The sequence below is a fragment of the Monodelphis domestica genome, chromosome 1, assembly GCF_027887165.1.
Source record: "Monodelphis domestica isolate mMonDom1 chromosome 1, mMonDom1.pri, whole genome shotgun sequence".
Classification (NCBI taxonomy): Eukaryota; Metazoa; Chordata; class Mammalia; order Didelphimorphia; family Didelphidae; genus Monodelphis; species Monodelphis domestica.
The window spans coordinates 560,643,608-560,665,499 of NC_077227.1; the positions used below are offsets into that span (position 1 = coordinate 560,643,608).

A 21,892-nucleotide genomic window follows, 5' to 3' on the forward strand; every position below is an offset into this window, starting at 1 on the left:
CAATCAGTCAAACTAGACTTACAATCCTAGAGAACAGGGACACTGGTTTATTAATCCTTGCATCTCTGATAGTTAAAAAAAAGTATTTTTGGTGCCTGTAATGAACCATGCATTATGCCAAAAAAGATACAAAGACAGTATAAAAGGATTGTCAGTTCCTGTTCCCAAGAAGTTTATAGTCTAATGGAGGAGACAATATCTAATTAATCATGTATACACAAGTTATATACAGGGTAAATTGGAAACAATCAGCAACTGGAATATTCTAGAAATAAGGGACACCTTAAATTGTCCTGTAGAAGATAGGATTTTTAAGTGGGACTTGATGGAAGCCAGGCATGTCACAAGATGGAAATGAGAAGAGAGAGAATTTCAGGTATAAAAGATAGCCAGTGAAATGTCTGGAGTTGAGAGATAAAGGTTTTTTTGTGTGTGTGAAGTACAGAAAAAAAAAAACATTCCTATAACCATGCTTTAAATACAGCAGGAACTCAAAAATATTTGTTAAATAAATGAATAAATAACATTTTACTCCTTTAGCAATGTAGATTCTTAGGTTCACAAGGAAAGAAAATTATTTTAATTCTATGCTATATTTTTTCTAAATGATGATATCACTTCTACATTTCTATGTTATTCATTCACTCATTTAATAGTCATTATTTAAAAAAACTGTCATGTGCATAATGCTTGTCCTATGCTAAGGAAACTATGGTTTAAGATAATAGTAAATTACATTGATATAGTGCTTTCAGGAAACATTTCTCCTTTAGCCCTATGAAGTAGAAACTTTTAGTACTGTTTAAAATCCCTATTTTACAGATGACAAAACCCCCCTAAGATTAATGGGTAATCAGTTACTTGTCCATAGGTATTAACGGATAAAACTAGAACCTAAATCTGGGTGTCCTGGCTCTAATTCAAGCTGGTAACCACCTCCCTGTTTTCAACTCTCAAGAATTTGAAAACCTAATAGGGTCTTATTTTTCTAGGGAGATAAGAAAATAATAGTGATAAATACAATAAAACAAAGCAAGGGCTCTAAAAACATTTATAAGACGTTAAATGAGGTTGATATGACTATTCTGTCTGACATAATATATTTTATGTTAAACATAAGCTTCACAAGCAGGCCTTATCTTTGCTTCTAATTTTGTTCATCTTTTATGAGTATTAAATTTTTCTTTATATCACTAAGGAGAAGAAACATATGCCATGCAGACAAAGAAAAAAAAGTTTAAAAAGACCTTATATTTTGTAGAAGAAGAGAAAAATAAGTTCTTGGAACAAGATTATTCAGAACTGTTCAGCTTGCCATTTCTGACATGGTGGTCTCAATGATATATTTATGAAGATATTCATCATCCTGTGGGTCATTATAGTACTGAAAATGAAATTTTAGCTCAAATACTATAAAAAAGTCTAATAAAGAAGAAATTGTATTTTTGAGGGAAAATGTACTCCATATATCAATGACATCTTGTAAACTACAGATTAACAATATAATGGATAAGAGTGAATATAATTTCCAAATGCTGAAATATTACAAATAGTCCAAATGATATCAAAAGTGAGATCTAGAATTCCATCACATAAAATCCAGATTATAACTACAAAATAGTTATATAAAACTATATGCTTCCTAACAAAGTAGAAAAAAATAACAACCATAATACATTATTAAAGTGTAATCAGTGGTCTAGAGATTAAATTTTGGCTTGATCATTTATTAACTAATAGGTAATATATGATTTCTATTAATGCTACCCTCACATAAATTATATAGAAACCTAAAGAGCATATATTAGAGAATCTCAGAAATCAAGAGGCTCAAATATCTCTTTAGTCCCACTAGTATCTGAATCTAAGATTAGAAGACCTAAATTCAGTGCCAAATTTGATTACTTGGTAAGTATGTGACATTTCCAAATTACTTGCCCACTCTGGGACACAGTTCTGAATTTGTAAAATGAAGAGAGTGGAGAAAAAAATGGATATCCCATCTAGTTCTAAATATTTGTATTCATATTTTTTCAAGTTGATGAACTAATTTTCTATCTATTTCACATGTTAAAAATAGAGGAAATGTGATTGAATTGGAAATAAAACAGGAAAAGAAAACTAATGATTTTTGTTATAATCACAATCGAAATCCTAGTATATTGTCTCAACTCTCTGGAAAAAATGGTCCTTTAAGACTCTTAGACCATATCACTTTCACTTATTCCTCAAATAAAAATTGATTTAGAAGTTCAAAGGTGAAGTCGTATTGTGAACTGGGGGAAAATAAATTTAAACCAGATATAGGTGTATTATGAGACACGATTTTTAGAATGAGAATGTCTAGTTTAGACATTTAGAATGACTAATGTTCTCAATTTGGTAGTGGTCTCTTTTAAAATTTAATTTAAAGAACCAAAAAGTAAAAATTGTTGAATCTACTTACCTAGACATCGAGTTTCCATGCCACTCCAAAGTCCATTTGCTAAGCATTCTCTGACATGGGAACCAACAAGAGTGTATCCTGTGTTGCAAGTAAATATGGCTGTTGCTCCATATATAGTTAATGTTCCAATCTTATTACCATTTGGTGGAAAGGACAGACCTCCACATGAGATGACTAAAGGAAAAAAAATTAATATGTTGTCATCATCACAATATTCTTACATTTAAATTAATTGAACGTCTCTATTTTTGATTCAAGAATCAGAGACAATGATTGTTATATATAGTCAGATGAGTGGTCCATCCAGCCTAGCATTCTGATTGAGAAAATAGCAATAAGGAATATTTTTATAAGAAAACAGGGTTTGTCTATGCAAATTAAAGTATGAATACATCAACTGTAAGGAATATACTCATATATTTCTGGATTTGTTTAAAAAAAAAAAACCTTTTAATTGTCCAGTTCCTAATACCTTCCCTTTACCCTCCACAAATATATTTATATACAATTTTATATACATATATAAATACATTTTTATAAACATGTAGTCATATTTGTGTATATAGTTCTTCAGAATTTTAAGAGTTTCAAGGTATTAAAGTTTCAAAAATTACACTAAGACTTTTCGAATACCATCTACATTTTGTTTCTACTCATCTGTGAACATGTCATTTTCCTGCAGAAAAAAAATGTAAGCTCCCAGAAGGCAAGGGCTTCATTTTTGCCATTACATCCCTGGTCCCTGCTAGAGTGTTTGACACATTCTAGAGTAGACATTTAACTGATCATCCATAAGTTTCTGAATGCATGCTTTATACCTTTTCTTTTTGTTTCACACATTATAGGGAACATCATTTTCACAGCAGTTGTATAATTTGAATCCTAGAATAACCCTGAGAGATGGACAAAGCAGATATAATCATCATTTTGTGGATGAAATGAAGCCCCTGCTGATTTACCAGTGCTCATATAGTTATTATGTGGGAATAGGACAAAAGTTATCTGATTCCCATTTAGAGTTCTTTCCACCTTTATTGTTTTAGATTCAAAATAGACTCCTTTTTTAGGCTGAGTATCATGTATTTGCTAACTACTCTGTGAATTAGTACTTTCTTTTGTCCTAAGCATAAAAAGTTTTCCTTATTCAGAAATCTGGGGTTAAGTAAACAAGTCTGTAGTTGGTATTTTTTGTTATTTTATAAACTTTGATTAGTCTTATTTCATCCACTGTGTTTCAAGATAGAACAGATAGCATTTTTTCCCCTAATACTTTAGTGTTCTGTTTTTGGTGCCCTGTCAAGAAAGAAGCAAAAAGACATAGCAGAAATCTGTCTTAGTTTACAGGCCCAGATTATATTAGAAGTCAATTGAATTTGTTGTAGCTGAATCATGGGGAAGAAATATGAAAACAAAATATAATTGATTAATCAATGATGAAAAAATAATAAATGTTTGAATGTTTGTACATGTCATAGTTTCCTCATTGGTTCTCAAGAACAAGTGCATTAAATGGTCCCCAACTTAGAAAAGTCATGATCTACCTTGGAAAAAATAGAACAAAATTCTAAATAGTGAAAGATATAATAAAAATGGTGAATAAGAGAAAATTCTATATAATTAAATGCTGAACTGTTTCAAAGGAGGATAACATTGAAGGTTTCATTATGTAAGGGAGGCTTCACAGAATGTTTAGAACTTAACCTGAGCATTGAAAAATGGGTGGAATTCAGATAGGTTGATAGATAGGAAGTAATTCTAGATAAAATAAATAAGACAGAAGCAGAAATAAAACAGAAATATGCATGGCCATAAACCATTGAGGAAAGCTTGATGTTCAGGAGATGAGAAATAAGACTAGATGGATGAATTCAAAAATTTTAAATAGAATTCTGCCTAATATGTTACTGCAATATATCTAAAAATCTTTTACTGTGATCAAGTTGGATATATTCCAGGGATACAAAAATGAATCAGCATTAGAAAAACAACCAACATGGTCACATTAAAAACAAAAACACACAATCCTAAAATAGACTATTATTTTAATAGATGCAGAAAAATGTTTCAAGTCATTATATCAATCACTTATCATTTACAGAGATATTGAGTTATTTTTAATATAGTAAATAAAACTGACTAAAACTAAAAGATAACTCATTCCATGAGGAAAACAATATACACTTTCTTAATAAATACAGGAAAAAGGCAATAATGCCCCTCTTCTTTACTATCTTTGACATATTTCTAGATATTAAAAAAATAAAATGAATTAAGTAAAAGCGCAAGGATAGACAAAAAGAAGACAAAATTATATCTGTTGGAAATGGGATGTTTTGTTAAGGAAATACTACAAAATCAGCAAAAGAAAATAATTGAGACATTCAATTAAGCTACAGTCTATAAAATGAACTCATAAAATTAATAGTATATATAAAACATACACTATAATAATATATTTGTATATATACAAAGCAAAGTTATGTGATAATAAAAATGAAAATCCCATTCAAAATAACTAACAGATAAATAAAATATTTGCATGTTAAATCTACAAAAAATACATTAAATGTGAGAATACAATTGCAAACTATCCCTTAAAGAAATACACTTTAATGACTGTAGTAATATTCAGAGCTAATTGCTAGATCATTTATTTTAATAAATATAACCAAAATTAATTTATAGATTTAGTGTTATATGTCCAGTATAAAGTTATATAAAATTATAATACTGATGTTGATGAACAAAGGACCCTAGAATATCAAAAGCAATCATTTTTTAAATGTAAGAATAGAGCTAATAACACTTTCAGACCTGAAAATATATTACACAGTAGTACACATTGGTAAATATCAAAACTCTTAGATGCTAGTTAAGACTGTATGTAGAAAGGTAGATCATCAGAACAAGAATAGAAAATACCAAACATAACCAAATATTTGATAGATAAGAAAATATTTTAAAGCCTAGAAAAGAATTCCCTGTTCTAGAAAAATTGGTAGAATAATTAATAATAATAACAATGCAAAAATTATTTTAGATGAACATTTTAACTATCTGTTAAGATAAATATAAAACATGTATGTGAGCTAATTAACAAAGAAAATTTGAACCAAAAATTAATAAGAGATTATATTAATCTTTCTTAGTTGGGTTAATGAAGGTAAAGTCTTAGCTACATAAGGACTAGAGTATTTCAAATTATAGTAAAGGTAAATTTGATTATCTTTAATTCTGAAGGTTTATGTGTGAACAGGATTAATGTAATCCTCTGTAATATGCAAGCTGGGACTAGATAGTGAGAACAATATCTGCCAGTTTGAACCTGTCCCTGTAATAGTGACCCAGTGTGGACATGTGGATGGCCCAGTATGAGCCTGAGACATCCACCTTCCCTGGTGCACACCCTCTCCCTAGAGACTGCAGTGTTCCCCATAATGAAACATGCTTCTAGCTGGCAATCCTGAGTATCTGCAGACCACTCTGTTTGTATCCCTATGCTGAATTTGACTGTTAAGGGGATTCACTCTGACTTTTTCTGGATTTTCTCATCAAGAATTATTTTGTTTCATAACTTTCTTTGCTTCTTTATTACCCAGGTTAAATATTACAAATATGTGTCTTAAGAAGAAGTTTAAAATAGTGTTTTATTTCTTTATTATTTGAGACTAATTTGCATATTGTAGGCATCTTTTAAAAAATGGATAAAATTCACTTATAAATCCATCTAGACCAGTTGACTCACACCTGACTCCTTTTGTAATTCCATTACAACCAGTTTAATTTTTTTGTGATATTAGATTATGTATGACATTTATTCCATGCTTGATTAATTTAAGTATTTTATATGTTTTTGTAGCTAATAATTAGAATTCTTAGGTTTATTGTCATATAGCAATGAATATTTGGTTATGATACATTTATTTCTTCTGAGTTTGTCATAATCCTATATGGTACATTTTTATTTGATAATTTAATTGCCTTCTCACTTCTTAATTAATTTGGAAAAATATGCATCAATTTTGTGAATATTTTCAAAGAACCAACTTCTAGTTTCACTTAATAGTTAAGACTTTTGAGAGAGTAATATAACATAATATATACATATATTCCCTTTGAAGCTTGCTTTTGCTGAACCCTAGTTATTTTATTTTATCAGTTATTAACTGTTTTAAATGTATGTTCCTCAACCTCCTTGTCATTTGGTATTTCATTATAAAATCTCAATTTGGGGCTCTATCCTTTGTCCAGTTTTCTTAAAGCATATGTTATTTTTACTGTATTGTTGAATGAAAAAATGTGGTCATTATTTTTATTTTTTTCTTATATAGTCTATTTTTAAGTGATTTTAATATTGTGGTAGAAAAGGGAATAGAGGGTAATAAGTACTAAAGTTTTAGAGGATTTGTTACCTTATGAGCTGTTAATATAACCATTGAAACTCTAAATATATCCTTGTTTATCCATATGTATTTAAATATATCCAAGAACTAGAGTAATTTAGTAGTATAAGTCTTGATATTCTCACTAAAAACAAAATCAAAAGAAAGAAAAAAGTTGAGGCTTAATAGAAAGATGACTACCATGTTTTTCTTGGAGAGGTAAAGGAATTTGTGGAATAAGTTTTATTATATAATATAAAGCACAAAGAAATATCATTTCTTTAGAATCTGACCATTATATATTATAGTATTCATAAGTAACAACAAAAAGGACATTATCAAAATATTTGCAACTTTCTCCCCAAAATGTGTGGCAACAGATAAAGTAGAGAAATTTAGAGAAGATTTAAAATGACTGTCTCAAATGAATCAAGAGAGATTTCAGTTTTAGGTGAATTCAAAACAAAGATGTGACTAGATCATGGAACTGAGAAATATTATAAATTACCAATAAATTTTTAAATGAAAAATAAAAGACTTAAAAATCTTAATACATAGAATTTATGATTGTATTTTTCAAGAAAATAATCAGGAAGTAATGCAGAAAATGAGCATCAATAATGTCACTAAAAAAAAGCAGATGATTACATTTTAACATTCTGAGAATGATGAGTAAATACTGCCTCAGCTGTCTATATGAAATAAGAGCACTGAAGTTGTTAGGGAAAAAAATCAAGGTAATCAGAAAAAAAGAAAGAAAAAAATTAGTTGATTAGAACTCCATCTTGGCACTAGCTAGATAAATTATTTGAAAAAGTATTATGTATAGATAGATGAAAAATATGGAATACAATGATTTTATGAAATATATCTGATATAAATTATTTGTCACAACAATACTACCTAAAGTTTCTAAATTTATTCTGAAAATTTTTGACTTAATTGATTAGGTGGAATAAAATGGCAGCCAAGCATGACATGAATTTAAAATGTAAACTTATGTGTAAAATATTGTAGAAGATGCTAAGAAACTTAGTGTAGCAATACCTTACCAAATGGAAATGAGCAGTAGAAGACAAAAGAAGTTCAAAGAAAACTTGGTTTTTCAATTAAGTAAATTCAGGCGAAAAAAATATTGGAGGATAAAAATAGGATAATAAAATAAAAACAAAAATAAGTTTTGTACCAATTTTTTCACCATGACGGGTATTGTACATATCACATTGTAATCAACATTATATTTTCACAAGCTATTATGGAAGTAGCAAGGTACTAAAGAGATGATAGGAAAGAATACAACTGGGTATATAGAGGTGAGAAGAAATCAATTAATAAGATATTTCAAGAAGGTAAAGATCTGAAAGGTAGAGACAAATAAATGTTGGAGCTTATTAATAATGAAAAATGTGACTGAAAGAACACTAACAATTGTGCCTATTTGGGTATTGTCTACATTGTGAGTTGTCTTTTAGAGTGATTACCTTTTAGAACTCAGTCATCAATATGCATATGGTATATAATTACACACACACACACACACACACACACACACACACACACACACACATGTGCAGACTCTACTAATGGAAAATGAATAGGGCTAAAAAGTAAACCAGAATAAGTAAACAGTTCTATGAGAATGAAAAACTTTTGGAAAACTCAAATCTACTTCACTGACCACAAATTTCTCCCAGAAATAAATACCCATTATTTTATTGACAACATTGTTTCAGATTTCTTGTGGGGCTAGGAGGCATCAAATAATATTTGTTTCAGAAATTTTAAAGTTATATTTAAACCTTAAAACAACAAAGAGGTATAATGTATCTTTTCTCCATTGTTTCAAAATTCATCAAAAAAGGAACTATGGAGAAAAAAAATGAATTGACTTTAAGATTCCAAGCAAGATTGATGAAGATTGTCATGCCATTGACATACACAGAGGTCAGGAAGCAAAAGTCTGAGATTGGTCAGTATGGAAGACTAGATAGTATAATTTTATGGATTCCTGACTCCCTTTTGCTTTATGGCTTAGATGATCTAATCTTTAAAGAATATGGGTAGGAATTTATCAGCATACAATTGTTGATTGGGATAGGGGTTACACTCATCCTGGCAGCCACTCTTAAACATCTACCCAGAGCGAGAGGCTATAGGAAGACATCTGGTGTTAAATTCAGATTAACTCACTCAGACTGTCCCCTATCACTTTATTCCTACTTAATTATGTAACTGATTTACTTTGAACTTTCCTAGCTCTAGCATATCTTTATTGATATTTGACAAGCAGAAGTGTAGTATTCGTGTTATAATTATACTATGGTTTGCCACAAATTTCAGTTATACTGCGGTTTGTTAAATTTACATCAAAATGGACATAAGGATATAGAACCAAGACAGTAGCATGTTTCAGAAGTATTCAGAGGCAGGTAGCATAAGCAGAATGAGGCTGAAAGGGTGACAATTTAACCCAACATTCTTCCCAGTTATTGTTCATATTGTTATATGTTCATTAGCATTTTAATCAGTTAAATGCTATTTTAATATTCAATTAGATAAATCCAAGGTCCAATACAAAATTTAAAGCCTCTACTATACTCTCATAAATGTCATAGCAGTTTGCATATTTCTTGTTGAGTGAAACAAATCTGGGAATTTTTTTCACTTGACTGGCTGCAGATACTAACCATTTCATTTTGATACTTGAGAGTAAAGTCAAAGCATAATTCAGCAGGCATTAATCATTTGATGATAATGTTTGATGCTGGAGAAGATGAAAATGACAATGGTGGTGATTATGATGATGCTGAAGATGATGATGATGTTAATGAATGAAATGAAAAATTATTCAAAAAGAATTACATTTGATCACATTAAAGAAGAAATTTATTCTGTTTTCTTGCTATTTTGATATATTCATCAATCTAGATAATTTAAGCATCATATTTTTAAATGTCTAATTTATATCTAAAATACTTCTATGAATGGTCCTTCATTCACCAGAAAATTATATAACACAATGGTTGATTTCAGTAAAATTAAGTAAAAGATATGTAATCTTTAGGAGACTGAGTTCTATTCCAGAAAACCTAAAGATCGTCATTCCCCAAATGCTAGGAGACAAGCAGATCACAATTCATCAGATTGAAATCCTGTGGGACAGCTAGGTTGTGCAATGGATAGAATACCTGGCCTGGGTTTGGGAAGAAGTGGATTCAAATATGGCATCAGACCTTCCTAGCTCTGGGATCCTGCACAAATCACTTAACCCTGTTTGCCCAGACCTTACCTTTTTGTTTTAGAGTTAAGACAGAAGGTAAGAGTTAAATAAGTCTAATTATAATATATATTTGTTTATATCATACTTATATATGTATGTATGTATGTATATAAACCCTTTATTTTTATATCTGCTGGGGATGCTGAACTGTTACTGTAATTTATTTTAAGTGTATTCATAATAATGTTGTAATGTCTCCCAAAGCCAAATGTCAATGAATTCAAATAAAATCTAGATTTATACTATTTATTATGAACTTTTAATTAAGACTTTTCTTAACTATAACAAGAACCTCACACTGAACTGTGATATTTTATGGTATAATTGTAGGTTGTATTTAAGATAATTGGATCCTGTTTTGAAACTTGAGTACTAAAGTTGTTATGTTAAAAAACAATAGCAAAGGATCAGAATGAGACTTACATTCCCCCCCTTAGATGTGTCTGCACATGCTTAATGATATTCTGACAATAAACTAATTATGTTTTTGTATCTTTCCCCGTAGTCTAATGGATAAAATACCCCAGAAACAATATTATTTTCTAGTTTGTTTCCTAATAATATGAATAAAGTTTGCTGGCTTATAAAAATTGGCTGTTTTATCAAACTCTTAAGCAGCTGGGTAAAGAGACTATAGACTTGTGTGGATGTGTGTGTGTGTGTGTGTGTGTTTGTACAATTAACAATGAGTATCATAGGACTGATTTGGAAATGACTATGTATTTGAAAATGACATCCAAGAAGAATAACTTTTTTTAAACGTATCAAGAATATTTTTTTATTTTTTTCTTCTCCCCTAAATTATTGGAAGTTTTAATGATTTCACTTTTCCTGTCCTAATCAAAGTGAATTCTATATTCATTCATGGTCTCTATTTGCAGGTAGTTCCCAAATATCTTTCAGGTACTTTTCCAGACTTTCACCAGGTTTTGTTTCCATCCTATCTCTAGAAGAGATATCACTTCCTTGACTGTAATATATTTTGAGTTTCTTATAACATAGAATTATAATATATACGATGGAAATCGAAGGTTGTGTGTGTTTATTTCCCATTTTCCTGAATTCCTTAACATTCAAAGTTGTTTCTTTATTTTAGAAATCATTCTGTGACTTACATTTTCTTTCAGGACTATAAAATTAGAAATTCAAGACAAAAATCTGGGTATTGTTTTAGGCTAAGACAGAGGTTTCTACTACTGTAGGTCATATCTGTATATAATATTATACTGTCATTGATTTGGAAAGTCCTTAAAGGATATCTGTTCTAATACCCTCGTTTTACAGATAAGGAAACTGAAGTCCATCAAGATTATGTCTTGCTATTCATGATTCTAGAGGACTGATGATAAAACATATTATCCATTACAGAGAAGTGGCAGATTTAGAGTGTGGAATTATAAATATATATATGTATATATATATATATGTAATATAGTCAATGAGAGAATTTGTTTTGTTTGACTAAACATATTTGTTGCAAGAATTCTCCTTTCCTTTTTTAATTTCAAGGGAGTAGTAGACATTATTAATAGAAAAGTGAGGAATGCTACCGATATGAAATGTTACAAGCATTTTCAAATAAGATTATTGTAGTAATAACTAGGTCGCTATTAAAAAAAATCTCTTACAAAATGGGGTAACCTATAAATATTTTAATATAAAAAATCATAAAACTAAAAACTGTTTAAATGTCATATGTAAGATCACACAGTTATTAAGTGGCAAAGCTGGGATTTGAACTTCAGTCCACTTCCTATGTAATTCTTCCACTGATTAGCTTCTTAATTAATGCAGACATAATATATATGTATGTTGTCATTGTTGCTGTTTTTAAAAAGCCATTATTAACCACTTAATGTGAACTAAGTGGTGTTCTAGGTGCAGAAAGTGAATAAAACAAGACTGTCTTGGAGGGAGAATTGAAGTACCTGCCTTAACAAAGTTTATATTATACTAAGATAAATAGGGAAACACATAATTAACTATAAAATATATTTAAAGTAATTATGAGAGCCTTTCATAGGAGGTATTACTTGAGCTAGTGTAGAAACCAAGTGATTCCATTTGACAGGAAGGAGAGAGAATAATAATCTAGGCATGGGCTAGAGCCTGTAAAAAGGTGGGGAAGGAAAGCAAATAACCCAGTTTGACTGAATAAAGACAAGATGAAAAGAAGTCACCTGTAATAAGAAGAGAAGATGAAAAAAAAAGGAAAATCTTGGAAGAAAAGTTAGAAAGTTAGAAATTCTAGGAAAAGAATTTAGAAAAAATTCCTAAACTAATAAAATGAAACAGAGAAAATTTATGTTTTATCCTAGATGGGTAAGGGAGTAACTGGAGTTTCCTTAGTAAGAGAGTGACATCCTCAGTATGTGCTTTAGAAATGTCATTGCAATAGGTATATGGACATTGGATTGGAGAAAGGAAACACTTGAAGGTATAAAGAAAAATCTATTACAATAGTCCAGATGAGAGGTGATAAGGTCCTAGAATAGATTAGTGGTTATATCAATAGATGCATTTAGGTGGTGCAGTGGATAGAGTGCTGGACCTAGAATCAGGAAGAACTGATTTCATACGTGACCCCAGACACTTTCTAGCTATTTCACTCTGGGCAAGTCATTTAATCCTTTTGCTTCAGTTTTTTCATCTCTAAAGAGTGGGAGAAGAAAATGGCAAACCACTGAAAAACCTTTGCAAAGAAAACCTCAAAAGGGGTCATGAAGAGTCAGACATAAATAAAAATTACTAAATAATAACACTTAGATAAAAGAGGAGAGATGCTATGTCATGCTACATGACAACTGACTGGGTACAGGAGAAAAAGAAAATGAAAAGTTGAGGATGATTCCAAGAGTGTGAAATGCCTGGAAGAATGTTGGTATCCTTAACATCTGTCTGGTATAGTAACCTAGGAAATTAAGGGAAGGTAGAGTTTTCAAGGAGAAAAGATAATAGGCATGTCTAGAGAATTAGAGAGAGGAAGATGAAGATATTGAGATTCTGTGGAGGAGATGAAAAGAGAGAACGAATAAGAAGAGTAGAAGAAGTGAAATCAGGAAAAGGAAAATAAGAAGGTCCAAGGGAGTTGGGGAGGGAAGAAGGGTAGAAGATATCAGCATTGTCTACTGAACAATTAACATAGGCTCACATAGGTAATGGCCCTTCTGTAAGGAGAATATAAAATTATAGACCCTATTAAATAGAAAACTATTAAATTAGAAGATGAGAATTTAGCCAATGTTCCTCAAAACTGTTTAGAATGCAGATACACTATTCTTACTAATTAACTTCACTCACACGATACATATATGTATATATATATACATATATATAATTCTTGTTTTTATTTATTATAATTATAATGTATCTGTGGATTAATTAGTATATGGAACTATCAGTTAGAGAAGTCTTTTTACCAATGTAATGTTTTTCAAGTTGGAGTAGTAAAGGGTTTATAAGAACTCTGAGAACTCATATCAACAAGCATTCACTAAGCTTCTATTATGTGCCAGACATTATGTTAAGCCCTGAGAATAAAAAGGAAAGTTTTCAAAGAGCTTTCAGTTTAATCAGGAAGATCACATGAAAACAACTATATACAAATGTGACATACAGGAAAAGTTGGATATAATCTTGGTAGGTAGACATTACAATCATGGAAGAGCAGGAACAATTTTTTTCCTTAAGATGAGACTTTAGTTGAGATATGTAGAAAGCCAGAGAAGTCAGGAGGTAGAAATGAAGTGGAAGAGATTCCCAGGCATGGGGGAAAGCCATTGAAAATGCACAAATTCAGAAAATGGTGTGTGTTAGGTGAGTAACAAGTAACAGCAAGGAAGACAGTGTCTGGATCACAGAGCATATAGAAAACTGTAAGGTATATAATATGACCATGAAGATAGGAAGGTCTAGCTTTATGTGTTTTCCTTTTTAAAATTTTTAACATAGAAGTTGCCTTATTTTTATTATATTTTTTAAGAATACATATTGATATAATTTTTAATAATTATTTTCTGGCATTATTCTCTCTCTCCCTCCTAACCTTCTCCCCTCCCTAAAATGGAAGGCAATATGATATAGGTTATACATATGTTATAATGCAATATATATTTCCATATTCATCATGCTATAAAAGAAGATACATATCATTTAGACTAGAAAAAAACTCATGAAGGAAATGAAGTGGAAAATGCTATGCTGCAATCTGTATTCAGACTCTATCAGTTCCTTCTATGGTGGTAGTTACTAAAAGCTTTAAAAACCAGAGTATTTTATATTTGAGCCTGGAGGCAATATGGAGAGACAGGATTTTAGTGATTAAGAGGATGTAATGGTTAAAACTATAATTTAGGATGATAGACTTAACAGCTGAGTAGAAGAGAGACTCAAGTCAGGGAGACCAACCAGCAGACTCTTGGAATAGTCTAGGCATATGGTGATAAAAGGGGCTCCATCAGAAGAGTGGAAATAACATATATATATATATATATATTTGTATATATGATAGAAACAGCAGGATTTAGCAACTAATTGTACAAGGGTGAGGTGACAGTGAGGAGTTAAGGATTATACCTGACTTGCAAGCTTGGGTGACTGGTTGGCAATTCAGTTAACTTCTCAGTCTTCCAGTGGACTCTTTAAACCATTGAACAAAATAATTCTCATAAAGTATAACTTTTTGAATTCTTTGGCTTGGCATAATCATTACAACTGACACAAGACGTCAGTTGTGTCTGAGGACATAATGCATATGATAACTTTGTGACTGTTAGTGGTCACATATGGCTGTTACCATAGAACATCTCTTTCATCACAGCTTCTTATAGGATTAGTCAAAAGTATGTCACACCCATGCTGAAAGCATACCTACTCTTCTTGATCTCAGCTAGTTTTTACTTTAGTTCTAATCCTGAAGCTCTGGCATGAAGTGGTTGCATCAAGAGAGACCCAGAGTAGTTTCTGAGGAATAATGAGACCAATTGCATTGGTCCAGCTTCTTTTTTAAATCTTAGCAGGATTCTAATGTGTAACTTAAGTCTTATAAAATCATAACTTCTTCATGAAGGATGGAGCAGATAGTTAGGAAGGAAAATCACCTCTAATGTCTTCCTATTCCCTCTATTAGGCAAATGATTACATCTGACAATTAAGAAGCCTACTGGCTCTTTCCTCCCAATCTGCTCTATATACCCATATATGCTCACATATACATATCAAAGCATTTAAAAAATCAACTTTTCTGAACCTTTTTATATTTTACAGTATTCCAACCATATTTTAAATGTTTACTACATGACTGACAACAGTCCAACTGATGTTTCTGTATATGATAAGATTTTCTGAGAAAATTTTGATATTTTTCATTATACATTTCATTATATATAGTCTGTAATATATATACATATATATATAAATTCCTACTCAGTACACTACTATTATTTCTGTTATGCTTCTTGGCTGACCTAATTTTGTATGGAAGAACATAATCTTCCATTTTTAGGAATTTGTTATTAGAGATCACAATATTATCTACACATATAATATTTTCCTAGATTATAATTTGTTCTTAATGAGTCAGTATGTTATTAAGGATTACCAACAACATAATTGTTAGACACATGTGAATTACATACATGTTTAATGCTTTAGTGAAAATTTTGACTGTTGCATTAATCTATTGTATTCTTTGAGATTTTGAAAATACTTAATAACAGAGAAAAATCACTAATATTAATTTGTAATCTACTCCAACAAAAATATCATTGAAATTATATATGTACATATACAGAGTCAAATAGGTAGTCTCATTTGGAGACATACCCATATAAACAATAGTTTGTAAGGGTTAGAATAATGATAAAAAAGGATAAGATTCCTTCTGTTGGCAGTAGTGAGATAGTAAGTTAACCAATTTTCTTTAAAATGAACATATTTTTAATTTCAGCAACGATCCCTAAAATATATACTAGTAAGCATAGTTAATGTGGGAAACCAGATTGTTACTTACCTTTACAACTTGGCCTTTCATCTCTTATACTCCATGTTCCATTAGCTTGACACTGTATGAGTCTTTGACCATCTAAATAAAAACCAGGACTGCAACTCAGTACAACTTGAGCTCCATACTCATTCACTGACCCAGAAACCAATCTCCAGATAACATGTTCTGAAAGTTGGGTCTCAATACTGGGACAAGTCATCGCTAGGAAGGAAAGAAAGAACAAAACTTGAGTACTCATACTTTTTTCCAGAGAAATCACATCAGAGTAAATGAATTGTTTCAGTTGTAGGAGTTCTTGTTCTATCAAACTGAAAATGCTAGGAATAGTTTTAACAAAATCCTTGCTGTTTAAGGTTTTATCAGATTTGCCACAAAGCTTAAGCAAATGTAAAACATTAGACAAATATTTACAATAAATGTTTGAACAGACACATTAGAGACTCACAAAATCTCAATGCCAAGAGAGAGCTGAGAAGTAATATTGCTCAAAGCCCTCATTTTATAGACATGCACACTATATACTGAAGTATAAATAGAATCCACATGGTTAGACAGCTCTAGAGTCAGAAAAGTGCTTTTTGTGCTGTGTTCATATTTTAAGATAATTACCCTATGGGAAGAATTGCATTTTATATCTTTTTGTTTTTCTCCATCACAATAGGAACAGTGCTGGCAGCATAAATATTGTTAAATAAATTTTACTAATGAACATAAGAGGAGTAAAAAAGAAAAAAAAACTTATCTTTACTTCCTAATCTCATATCATTTCCCTTCATGAAGTCTGTTCTAAAAAAATTGACTCTGATGTATTTCTTGAACTTGATATTCCATCTCTTAATTTCAAATCTCTGCCATTTGAAAAATATTCCCCACTCCCTCTCTGATACTCTTTTAATCAACCAAATTGAAATAATTTGAACAAATTAACTTCAAGTAATAAATGTCCTAAAATCCAAATAAATATCATCACATTAGTTTCAGTTTTCAATAATAAATTAATCAATCCGTCAATAAAAATTTATTAAGCACCTATGTGCCAGCACTGTGCTAAATGCTGAGCATGGAAAGAGAAAAAAATAGCTCCTGACCTCAATGAGCTTACAATCCAAAAGGGGAGACATCTAAACCAATATTAAAATACATACACACCCAAGAAAAATAGCAAATAACAAAAGGAAGTCACTAAAATTAAAAGGTTGAGAATGGCTTCCTATGGAAGGTGGGATTTTAATTGGAACTTTAGAAGCCAGAGAGGTCAATAATAAGGGTGCAGAAAGGACAAAGTTCCAATCATGGAATCAGTAAATAAGGGTGCAGAAGGGACAATGCATGGAATTATTAAAAGAAAGTGCTCAGAGATGGAATGTTTTGTATACTGAACAGTCCAGAAATTGGGAACAGGATCAAAGAGTACATATTGGGGTATAAGGCATGAACAAATGAGAATGGTAGGTTATTAGGTCATTAAGGGCTTTGTATGCCAAACAGATCATTTTTTTTTATTTGCTCCTGGTGACAAGTGAGCCACTGGAGTTTATTGAGTAGAGGGTGCTATGATCAGACTTACATTTTGGGAAAATGACTTTTGTAAATGAAACGAGGAAGGATTGGAGTGGTAAAAGACTTGAGGCAAGTCTATAATCTGACTGTTGCAATAATTGAGGTGTGAGGTGATGAGTGTCTATATAAAAATAGTGACTGATCAGAGAAAAGAAAAGGGAATTCAAGAGAATTACAGAGGTGAAATCAGCAGGCCTTGGCTATAGCATGGATATGTGATGAGACTGAATCCATGGAAAGTTAGTGGGATCACCAAGTGAAGTAGTATAGAAGAAGAAAAGAGATCACAAGAAAGAACCTTGAGAGACATTTATGGTTAGAGAGCATGATTTCAAGAAGAATGGAGCAAAGGTAATAGCGAAGGAATGATCAGATAGGAGGAAAACCAGGAGAAAGTGGTGTTCCAGAAAACTAGAGAGAAGAGAGTATTAAAGAGATTAGAGTGATAAACAGTGTCATTAAAATCAAGGAGGTCAAGGAGAATGAGGAAAAGACCAGTGCATATGACAACTAGGAGATCATTGGTAACTTTGGAGAAAGCAGTTTCAGGGAAATACAGTTACAAGATAGATTGTTAAGAAGAAAGTGAGAAAGTAGAAGCATCTATTTTAGATGACCTTTTCAAGGAATTTAGCTACCAAAAGCAGAACAGATATAAGATGATAGAGATGAAAGGGTCAAGTGAGGCTTTTGTTCAGGAAAGAGGAGACATAGGCATGTTTGTAGGAAGGGGGAAATGAACCAGGAAAGAAAGATTATAAATAAATTAAAGAGTGGGGATGACAGAGGGGAATAATCTACTCTAGGAAAAAGATGGATTGGGATTACTTGAATAATTAGAAGGGTTGCCCTTAAAAAAGGAATAAGCCTACATCATCATGTGAGAGATCACAGATGACCACTGAGTGATAGGGGAGGAAAAGGAACAAAGAAGGAATTCATGCCAGGAATTCTCAATGTTACCTGTAAAATGAGGCAAGGTTCTCAGCTAAAATCATAGGGGGATTGGGAGCCCTTAGATGTTCAAATCCAGACAAAATGGTTTGGAACAACCACTATGGAAAGTGGGAAACCTAGTTGATAAAGGAGTAATAGTAGGATTGCCTACCAGCAATGAGATACCAGATAAAGTTATTTAAGATAAATTTGTAGTAGACCAGTCTAAAAGGCTGCATGATTGCCTGTCTTTGTTCAGCAGCACCTGGGTAGTCTTGCAGGTGACAGGTGGCAATGAGGCAATACTTAGACTTTGCTGGGCTTAATCAGCAACATGATGAGGAGCTTAGGGATTCAAGAGAGGAGAAATGTATAGAGTTGAATTGGTTCATCAAAGAGATAAGATAAGGAGAAGAAGAGAAAGTGATTAGTATAGGTGTGATGGTCCAGAAGAGAACTGAGGAGTAAGATTCATGGTATGAATGAAGAATGTAAGAGAAGGCTGAGGGAGGTGAAAAACCCATAGCTTATGGTCAGATTGGGGGATTTCAAAATTCTTATTCTTGGAGGCATACATTTGTGGGTGTTGGTAATAGCAAGGTTATAATTATAGGACATCATTTTGTTATTATTAATTTTAACCAGCTAACAAGTTTTTGATACAAAATATATAATGTTCTGACCCGACCTATGAAACAGAACTTCAAAGGGTCTATGTGAAAAATTGAATACATGCATATACTTTGTTGTTATTCAGTCATTTTAGTCATATCCAACTCTTTGTGACCTCCTTCAGGGCTTTTTTGGCAAAGAAATTGGAGTGGTTTGCCATTTCCTTCTCTAGCATGCATAATACATATTAGTTACTTTAATATTTTGTCTTAATTGAATCTTTTTTAGGGGGCATCTTATAAAATCCAATTTGGTTGTCACCTTGCCAAATGAAGTTGATCTTATAGATCAGCAAATGCTATGTCAATGGAGGGAAATTCTATCAGGTTTTATTAATTTGGAAATGTTTTAAATGTATACCTGTGACATACTATACATTTGTTGTCTAAGAAGCAATCTAATTAAATTCAGAGAAACCCAGGTTGGCTGAAAGGAGATGGATTTTTTGACCATCTCAACTCTCAAAGACTATAAACAATTGAAGAGTGATTACAATTTGCATCAGTTGCAAAAATCCCGACTCCCTGGAGTATTGGATGATTTTAGAGAAGAAAAGTATGGGACTGTAAATATGTAGTTTAAAGAAAGAGATATTAGAACCCAGTGAATCAAATTTCTTCATTTTTTCATTAAATTCTTAGAATAATACAGTCAATATCAGTGAACTGTCTAAAAAATAGAATTTTTAGTAAATTGACCAACATTTTAATACTTCATAAATCCAAGATATTCCTTGTATCACTTGGCAAATATTCTTGATGAATTGCTCTGGATGAAATAAAACATCAATAGATTAAAAGTTTTGGTGTGAGCTTCTCTGAATTTTCTTAGGCTGATCCTATAATATTGAATGTGCATCACCACTCTATATTCAATCCTTTGGGCTCCATTAGCATTACCTTAAGTTCAGATTTGCTTGTCTGAGTTGGTGTCAGATTAGAACTTTAGTTAAAAGTGGTAAAAATTAATTGAAGAATGAAGCATCTAGGTAACACAATGACTAGAATGTTAATTTTGGTGTGATGAAGACCTAAGTTCAAGTTAGGCATAAGACACTTACAGTCTGTGTAACCATGAGAAAAAGCATTTATAGCTTTTTCTTGTCTTAGTTTCTTCATATAAAAAACAGGGGTAATAATAGCACCTTCAAGGGTTGTTATGAAAACAAAATGAGATTATATTTGTAGACTCCTTAGCAAACCCTAAAGAGCTATATCAATGTTAACTAATACTATGGATACCATTTTTAAAAAATTGAAAATCTATTTAAAGAATTTATCAATTGTCATTATAAGTAATATAAAAGATAACACAATATAGTGATGATGAATTTATGGCACACAGTGAGCTCTCTGTGGGCACAAATTCATCCTCCCCCTGCAAAAGTTCATTACTAGAAAGGCAGAGGGACTCTGGGAGAGCTTCTCCCCTCTTCCTCTCCACCATGCCTGACATTTTTTCACATCACTCACCCTTCTTCCCAGCAGCCCAATGGGAGGGCTTTCTCCCTTCCATTAGTGGGATAAGGGTGGGGGTGAAGCACACCTAGCACTTGGTGGGGGGCATGGCATGGAACATGTTCTCTAAAAGGTTCACTATCACTGACCTAATTAAACAACTTCAGTTTATAGTCCTTATTTTATCCCTCTGTATTACTATATATCCTGTGTATGTAATTCTGTTAGATAATTGGTATGTTCATGATAAATTATAAGTAATAACCCCAATTGCTAATTGAATAATTGTGCATGAGAATCAGTAATCAACAATCACATTGTGAGTAAGATAAAGAAAATCCTTTGATATGCTTTGAAAAAATATCCTTGCCATAGGGAGCTGTATGCATGCCTCTAGCATCCTGGAATATGTTCAGACATGGCTTTGAAGCTACAAGAGTGACCTTGGCTTTTACCCTATATTGAACAGTTGATTGCTTAATATAATAGAGACAAAATAAAGACCTGACCTTGAAGGAGACCTTCTATAGTTGCTTCTTCTGAAAAGAAATATTCAGAAGATCCTTCCCTTTTAAGGGGCAGGTGTATCTGTGCAATCTGACTCTATACCAGTTGAGACATGAGTTTTGGGTCTCTGGCTGAGCTGGAGTGATCCAATACCCTGACATTCTGTCATTTGCAACTTGCTACAGTACATGTTCATTTGTCTCAGATAATTGTTTTCCAGTATTTATTTATTTTTAATTTTTATAATACCTGGAAGTATTTATTAAGCATCTACCAAAAATAATTTCTCACAATTTTTGTTTCTTTTTTTCTCCCTATAGTAGTAACAGTTCCTGTAGGAGATGGTATTTGAAGGAGTTTTTTGAAAGAAGCCATGGAAGCAGGAAGAAAAGGCAAGGAAGAATATTCTAGGTATTTTAGGATACTAGGGGGCAATTAGGGAAGAGGAACAGAGTATAGCTAGGTTGTAGAGTGTTTGCAGGGATCAAGTTACATAAGACTTTAAGTGCTAATCAAAGCATAATAGCAGACACTAGACAGGACAGGAGTTAGTGGAAAGGGGTTTTCGGTAAATCACTTTGTCAGTGGTAGATGGTTTGGAGTGGAGAAAATCTTGAGTTAGGGAGACCAACCAGATGTTTATTGGCA

General features: G+C 31.7%; 1 protein-coding gene across 2 annotated transcripts in view; it reads right to left on the reverse strand.

Moving 5' to 3' along the window:
- Positions 1–21,892, reverse strand: part of CSMD1 (CUB and Sushi multiple domains 1) — a 2,624,761-nt gene that overhangs the window by 117,624 nt on the left and 2,485,245 nt on the right. For both annotated transcript variants that reach the window (XM_056823354.1, XM_007476228.3), the window contains exons 51-52: positions 16,119–16,313; positions 2,447–2,620 (exon numbers count right to left, since the gene is read on the reverse strand). In XM_056823354.1, the coding sequence (XP_056679332.1) occupies positions 2,447–2,620; positions 16,119–16,313 (369 nt within the window). The remainder of the gene's footprint in view (positions 1–2,446; positions 2,621–16,118; positions 16,314–21,892) is intronic.